The 8,161-nt window shown below is 39.4% G+C and overlaps 2 protein-coding genes across 2 annotated transcripts in view; one reads left to right on the forward strand and one right to left on the reverse strand.

The window, feature by feature from the left end:
• The window catches only part of SAMD8 (sterile alpha motif domain containing 8), a 324,372-nt gene that overhangs the window by 267,421 nt on the left and 48,790 nt on the right, over positions 1-8,161 (forward strand). The gene's annotated exons all lie outside the window — the stretch shown is intronic.
• The window catches only part of LOC121926247 (dual specificity protein phosphatase 13-like), a 4,011-nt gene continuing 2,183 nt past the window's right edge, over positions 6,334-8,161 (reverse strand). Inside the window, 2 exon segments of the mRNA XM_042459060.1 lie at positions 6,334-6,738; positions 7,601-7,818. Coding sequence (XP_042314994.1) covers positions 6,524-6,738; positions 7,601-7,818 — 433 coding nt within the window. The 3' untranslated portion in view covers positions 6,334-6,523.

Here is an 8,161-nt window from a genome sequence, read left to right on the forward strand (position 1 = left end):
GCAATGGCATGGGGAGGCCTTGTGGAGAGTGTGGTTTGCGATAAAATGCATTTTCATTTGGTCATGCACATCCCCTGCCCGTGTCCAGATCGAAGGCAAAAGTGTATGCAATAAGCTTCGTAGTTTTCAGTATTCCCGTATTTGAAAAATATCCCTTTAATAAGTAACCTTATTTGATAGCTGCATATTAAGTCCACCTCAGTTTAAACATACCATAACAGCCACTAGGAGGTGTCACTTTCCAAGGGGACAGGGTCAAATTGAGAAAGAGATTCTGATGGCATAAAAACAGTAAGGCATAACAGTAAGTGGCTTATGATGTCACTGGTTATCCTCATTGTCCTAGATGGTACATTCATTTGAAGCAAGATAAGCTGCACATATTTATACAGTGAGCCCTTGATATTTCCTGGGGTTTGGATCAAGGCCCCCTCATGGATGCACAAGTCCCATTAAATACAATGACATGATAATATGGTGTCCCTTATATAAAATGGCAAAATCAAAGTTGGCTATTTGCAATTTATATATTTTGAATATTTTCAAGCCATGAATGCTTGAATTTGTGGATAAAGAATCTGTGGATACAGACAGCTGTCTTTTCCCAACACTGGGGAAACTTGTGTCATCAATTGATGACTTTGTTACCCACAAAGGTGTGAGGCTTATAGAGCCTCCACTAACAACAGCAATCTATTTTTAAAATGTTATTTTGGCTTGAGAGATTGTGGGAACTTTTAGGACTATAAGCATCTTTTTATACTGACAGAGACTCCAGCTGTGGGGAACTTTGGAAGAAATATGAAAGAATACACATACTAGAATAACTCACTCTAACATCCAGCATTCAGAGTTGACCAAAACAGAAATGTGAATGGGATAGCAGAGATTGGGGGTTGTAATGAAAGTAATAGCTACCCACGGAAAGCAGTAATGGCTCAAACAGGGAGCTCTGAGAGCAACAATCATGGGGCATAGCTGGTGGGCTGACTGTGACAAAAAGGCTAGGTTTTCCTGGTCATACTTATACCTTAAAACTAGTTTCAGGCTAAGGTGATTCCATGAGAACCAAAGATATAATAGCCCTTCAGAAGGATCATACAAGGGTTTCAGAAGCGGTAGATTGCCAAAGATGAAAAGGATTAAATTGACTGATGGTAGCATCATTGAGTTCACAAAGCAGTGACAGGATCTGGCACACCCCAAGGGAGAAGAGTACTTGGGAACACAGTAGGGAATAAATCTGTTGGTGAGAATCTATCCTTTGCTTTCTGTTTCAGTAGGAAATTCTGACCATGGGAGGTGGGATTGCCTCTTTTAGCAAACTCTTTTAATCTTTTGTGTTTAGACCATTCGTATGTCTGGGGACTACCTGCCTCTTTCAAGTACAATCTGCCCTCCTTATTAATGGACTTGCCATCTGCAGATTTAACCATCTGTGGATGGCAAGCTCCCGTTTTGGTTAATGGCAGTGAATGCATGTGCCCACCACGCTGTGATCACTTTTAATGGGACTTGAGCATGCATAGATTTGTGTATCCACTGGGGGTCCAGAAAAGTCTGACTCTACTACCTTTCTGGTTTTTAAAAGGTTGTCACAACCTCCAAACTAGCATCAGTGGCGCAACATAAAAATATAGAAAGTTATCAAAAATGCATTGTGGGCATTTTGGGGTGTTACAACTCCAACTGCCAAGGTAAAATGCTGGAGTACCGTTTCAGGTTTTGGAGCAGGGTGAGGGAAGGCAATTTCAGAAAGGAGCAAGAATTCAGCAAGGTCTTGGTTCGTTCTTGGATACATTCAAGATTAATTGAGAAGAAAGAAGTTTGTTCTAAGGGTGTTTGTTCCCACTGTGCTTGAGATCACAGAATTGTTTTAGCTGTATTACCTGTGCACATAATTACCTGTTATATCTATTTAATTTTAAATTGTGGGTGTTGGGGGGGGGGGTGTTTAGTATGTATGCCTGGTAAAGAGGGCCATTCAGTTACTTGTGACACATGTTCAATGTATCAGATCAGGGATTTCACTCCACTAATACTGTGAAGTGAAAGGGGTAACTATCCCATGATACTTTCTCTGAATATGTCAGCCATCTTTGATGAAGGATAAGTTGGAAACGACTTGAAAGAACACAGTGGAAACTAGCCTTAAAGACTAGCTCTTAGGTATGTCATGTTGTGGGAGAGATTTGTTGTCTTCATGGCCTGCCAAGAAAGCAGCTGTTTCTCTCTCTCTCTCCTTTTCTATGTTTGTGTATATGTTTGTGTGGTGTGTGTGAGAGAGAGGGAGGGAGGGTATGTATATTCTTCATGTATAGCATGCAGGCATATGCATAAGGTGTACATGTACCTGTCTAATTTGTTTTGAAGAACTCTTTCATACTATGCTGTTGGAACACCTTGCAACCACTTTAACTGCCCAGCTACATCCTATGGACTCCTGGGATTAATAGTTTTGTGAGGTATTTAGACCAATCTGTCAGAGAGCTCTGTTGTGGTTGTGTGCTTTCAAGTTGTTTCTGACATATGGTGACCCTATCACAAAGTTTTCTTTGCAAGATTGCCTTTGCCTTCTTCTGAGGTTGAGAGAGGTTGAGGTTGTGACTTGCCCAAGCTTACCCATGGCTAAATAGGGATTTGAACCCTGGTCTCCAGAGTTGTAGTCCACTAGACCATGCTGGTCCTACTGCCTCTTCAAACTACAAATTTCAGGATTCCATTAGGGTATGGCCATGGCAATTGACGTGTTGTCAAAGCACTAAAACCTATGTGGTGTGAAAGAGACCGAAGTTTGCTATCATTGTTTTTTGTGGGTTTTTCAAGCTGTGAGGCTGTATTCTAGAAGAGTTTCTTCCTGACATTTCACCAGCGTCTGTGGCTGGCATCTTCAGAGAAATTCTGTAAAGATGCCAACCACAGTTGCTCGCAAAACGTCAGGAAGAAACTCAGTGTCATAGCCCGAAAAACCCAGCATGATAGCCTTCGACTTCACATTTGCTATCATGTTGTTTCCTACCACTCCTTCTTTCTCTATAAATTTACAGGGATTCTAGAAGTATTTTAAGGTCAGAGGGTTCAACATTGGCAGTCAAGCCACTACTAATTTTACTTTTTTGCAGCTACATTTTTACATAACAATGAAAACACCGAATATATTGCATTCAAATAACAAAAACAACCAACTGAAGAAGGTAACAATCTGAGTATGGTGAAAGAGATCAAAGTTTGCTACCATGGCCTGTTACAGACTGCCAGAATAAAGCTGCTTCGGGTCTCTTTGGAGGTATGCTGTTTAAATGATGCATGCATCCTATGAATCCGGAAGCTGCACCAAAGCTGCACTCCAGTGCTTAGGAATGGAGTGTGGCTTTGGCGCGACCTCTGGACTCGTAGGACCCATGCATCATTTAAATAGCATACCTCCAAAGAGACCCAAAGCAGCTTTATTTTGGCAGTCTGTAACAGTTTCTTCCAACCATTCTTGATCTCTGTTTGAATTTGTACAATGTGTTTATGTACTGGTAAATTGGAAAAGATGGATAATGAAAAATGAAAAACAGTTCTTCTTTTCATTATACATCAATGCTATCTCTTGGCACAGAAACTGGACTAACAGAGACTGCAGTAACTTGCTACCTTTAAATTTCTTAGCCGGAATCAAAATACAACCAGTTTTTAATGCAACACTGTTGATTTAACTACACTGAATCATTAACTACCCAAACAAAGATCATGAAGGCAGCACAATGTAACCTTCCTGCAATGTATTCTCCTTATTGTTCTTTTAGAAATCACTTTCCAGAATAAAACATTTGGTTGCTCCTTTTTTTCAATGAAAGGAATGGGAGATGGCACTTTGTATTATTTTTTACTAATTTTGGAGCTTGGCTTTCTGGGATATTTCACTTGCTATTACAGTCTTGTTCACTGTGCATCATGCATTAATGCTTTCCTAGATTCTGAATAAATTTTCCCACTTTGTCTAACTGACTTGCCATTGTAATGTCATGCTTTCCTAGTTAGGAATAGGCCTGAGCATAGAGACTTTAACTTTTTCCAATCCAGGGCACATTTCGAATGCAATCTGTGACATGGGGCCTACTTTCATTTTGCTTGCATGGAAAATTAATGCAATGGTCTTATGGTTACTGCAGTCCCTGGTATCCCCTTTCTTGGAGATTGGAATGTATATTGAATCATAGAATCATAGACTCGTCGGTTGGAAGAGACCGCAGAGCCATCCAGTCCAACCCCCTGCCATGCAGGAAATCCAAATCAAAGCATCCCTGACAGATGGCCATCCAGCCTCTGTTTAAGACCTCCAAGGAAGGGGACTCTATCACTCCGTCTCCGAGGAGTGCATTCCCTGTCGACAAGCCCTAACTTCAGGAAGTTCCTCCTATGTTCAGGTGGATCTCTTTTCCTGCAGCTTGCATCCATTGGTTCCGGGTCCTGTTCTCTGGAGCAGCAGAAAACAAGCTTGCTCCCTCTTCAATTGACATCCCTTCAATATTTAAACAGGGCGATCCATATCACCTCTTAACCTTCTTTTCTCCCAGGCTAAAACATCCCCAGCTCCCTAAGTCGTTCCTCATAGGGCATGGTTTCCAGACCTTTCACCATTTTTGTCGCCCTCCTTTGGACACGCTCCAGTTTCTCATTTCCAATCTGTGGGCTGTTCTTTTATATTCCATATTGTTGACAGATTTTGGTTAGAACTATACACTGAAGCAGCTCTATAGATATGTCATCTATTTCTATTGATTTATTTCTTCCAAGTGCTCTGAGTGCACTTGCGAGAATTTAATGTAAATTTAATTTAATGTAATATTTTCTAAGGTTCGGGAAGCATTGTTTTAACTTGTTAAAAGATGTCACAATCAAATTTAATCAAGCAAGAATACACACGCACACACAGTTTTGATGTATGAGAATGCAACAGCTTCAAGGATAAAAATAAATCAATTAATAATAAGGAAGGAATTGAATCTCTTTTTTAACTTAATTTTCACAACACTGGTAGTTCTAAAGACAGCAGCCCCCACTTCAAAAAGAGCATCACCTGCTGTTGAATCCCTTGAAAGTCATTTTTTAAACACCAAGATCAAAAAATGTTTTCTTCTTGTCAGTTGTGCTTTGTACTCTTTGTTACTTCAGAACCTGAATAGCAACTGCGTTTGGAAACCTTTACAGAGCATGGGTGAACAGCAAAACACAGAAAAGAGAGGAGAGCAGAGAAGCATAGATCTGTTAATTTGACCATCAGAATTAAAATCATTAGAAAAGTGGAGGCTGGTGAAAGAAAAAATAAATCATGCCTGGATGCATTATGGAAGAAGCCTTGAAGTGTTCTCTAGAAGATTTCAAATGTTTTTGTTTACTCATGCAATGCTTACTTGACACAGAAGTTTCATATTACATGTGCATATGTTTAGTTCTGACTAAAACATCTTCTGAAACATGCTCAAGATATCAACTTTTCAATGGTGCAGGAACCTATCCTAATTTTTTCCTTGTTATTTCTTCCTCTGATACTAAAGTTTCTGTTACAGAAGTAATGCCCAGAACACAACATCTATTTCGTTAACTGGGGTATACCTGTAATATCTTTGCATGAGGACTCATTCAAATATGAAAGATCCTTATATTAAACAACTCCATTCATGCAGAATTTCACGATAAACCCTTTAATCATGATGGATTGGAATCCCGCATACTTTTGGGTTGATTATTTTTTAAAAGCCTATGAATAGTTCTTAAGGATAGCAAGTTAAAAGAGTACACTGCGATTCAAGAGATATGAGTTCTACATCAGTTTCTGGTGCACAGCAGGACTTTAGTGTAATATTGTAGTTTTCAGTCTTTGGTCCCCCAGATGTTTTGGACTTTAGTTCCCAAAATCTTTGGCCATTGGTCAAACTGACTGGGACTTCCAACCACTGAAGACCAAAAAACCTAGACCAAAGCTTGTGAACTACAAGCGTAATAGATAATCTATGCACTGAGGAGCCTATGGTTTCTAATTCCCTGCTCTGATATGAAATTGTGTCATATGATTTTAGGCTATTTACTTGCTTTTTGTCTTAAACTTTAATCACTAGGTCAATCCAAGGATAAAACAAGCTAATTTGTACATATTGCCCTCACTCCTTGGAAACAGTGGTTCTGAAATGTGATAAGTACTATTTAAAACATTTATGGCTAGGTCAGATCTAGGGTTTGTTTGTTTCCTGGGGTGAAGGACTCTTTTTCTTGGTCCTCCCAATCCTTTTGTGTTACCTCAATGTCTTGAAAAACAAGCATGACAACAAAGAAAATGTGAAATTCCCCTGATTTTTGAAAGAGCCTTTAAATATGGCAAACTCTTCGCCAGCTTTCACATAAATGGTATTGATGAACATAGTTTCTGAAAATATGGCTTCCAGCATGAACTAGTTATTGTTTTGACAACTAGAAAATCAATGTGAAGAACAGTGAACCGTGGAAACATTCAATGGCTAACTGTTACTTTTCCAAACGATCAAAGATTTTTTCCTTTTTCTTCAATTTTTTTTCTTAACTGAATGTCCAAATTTCTCAGTTGTTTCAAAAACCCAGAATTGGGGAAAATCCACCGATGTTTTTTCACTGTCTGAATTGCTTCAACCAAAGAAAGATGATGGTATATCATGAGATATGCGAGCACCAAAGACGATGATCTGCTTATCCCAACTGCACAGTGCACAAAGATTTTAGCTGCAAATGAAAGGGAAAAAAAAATAAGGAACAATATGCATAAATGTTAAGTATGACATTTTAAACTACAAAATAATGTGGCTTCTGGCTGCTTTGTGAGCATGGTGTTTACATAATGTATGCCCCCAAAAGTTTCCAGACACCATGCTGAGGTTGTGCTCTGGACCAAATGACTGGATTAAAAAGGAGTCACTTAATATTGACTCCTGGCTGGCAAATCTTGGGGTCTGTGGCAGTGGCCTGCTATGGGAGCAGGCTGTGTGGTTGCCACAGTCCTGGTCTGATTGTGGCTGAAGGCTGCTCTTTGCTTCACTCTAATGTCATAAATCATAGTTATAACTGAAGAGGATCATGGCCACATAGCCTGACCCCCCCCCCCCCCCGCAAACAAAAACCCCTATGGATGCCAGCCATGAAAACCTTTGACTTCACATTAGAGAAATTAGTTTTCCAGGATCATATAGAAACAAATTTTTGATGTTATATAGAAGAGGTATTAACATTTTCAGTAACAACCCAGTATCAATAAGTGAAGGAAGTTATGGAAAATGTGTTTGTGTGTATTGATTTATTTATGTGTCTATTGATGTGGTGATGTGACTGTGAATATTTGTGGGTAGGAAAAGGAAGTGGGAGGTAGGCAAAACCAGGGAACTGTGGCGAAAATGCTCAGAAAGTCAGGAACTAAGGAGAGATTTCATGGATCTCTGACTCATATGCAAGAGATTGAAGGAGGCAGCAAGGCTGTTTCATGATCTACTTAGCTCCACTCCATGATAGGCCACAGGGAGCCTATGTCAAGCCTGACATCTATTCCACAGCATGTCAGGCTAAAACCACAACATCACCCATGATTTCCTACCTCCTAGTGTAGTCAAGGCTTTGTGTATAAATTCTGCAGCAGAATAAAAATATGGACTTATGTCAAAATCAGGAAGGTCATGAGCTGGTACGCCGTAGTATTCAATAGTAGTGCCATAAAAGTCATGGGATTCTTGACAATATATTGTTCCGTGGGCAGCATTCAAGACATGGCTAATGCCCATTTTCCATAAATCAAATCTGCTGTGGGCTGCAATACTGAAAAAAAGACAAAAAGAAGGGACAGATTGACAGTAGGAAAATTATTTTCTTTTGCCTTTGGGGATTTTTTTTTTGAAGAGGAGGAGGAGGAGGAGGAGGAGGAGGAGGAGGATTTATTTCTTACCTACCTCTCTCCCCATGGATCAAGGCAAGGAACAACAACAGATTAAAATACAACACATCAGTTTAAAACACATCTTACCTTTTTAAAAGAACATACAAGACTAATAAATATTAAAGCAATCAATCCATAAATTAAAATTCATAATTTAAAATCCATGATTTAAAAAATCATCTGGATAGGCCAGCTGGAAGAAACTATCCTTTACTGCTGTTGTAA

This window comes from Sceloporus undulatus, chromosome 3 (genome assembly GCF_019175285.1).
Source record: "Sceloporus undulatus isolate JIND9_A2432 ecotype Alabama chromosome 3, SceUnd_v1.1, whole genome shotgun sequence".
In the NCBI taxonomy this organism is placed as follows: domain Eukaryota; kingdom Metazoa; phylum Chordata; class Lepidosauria; order Squamata; family Phrynosomatidae; genus Sceloporus; species Sceloporus undulatus.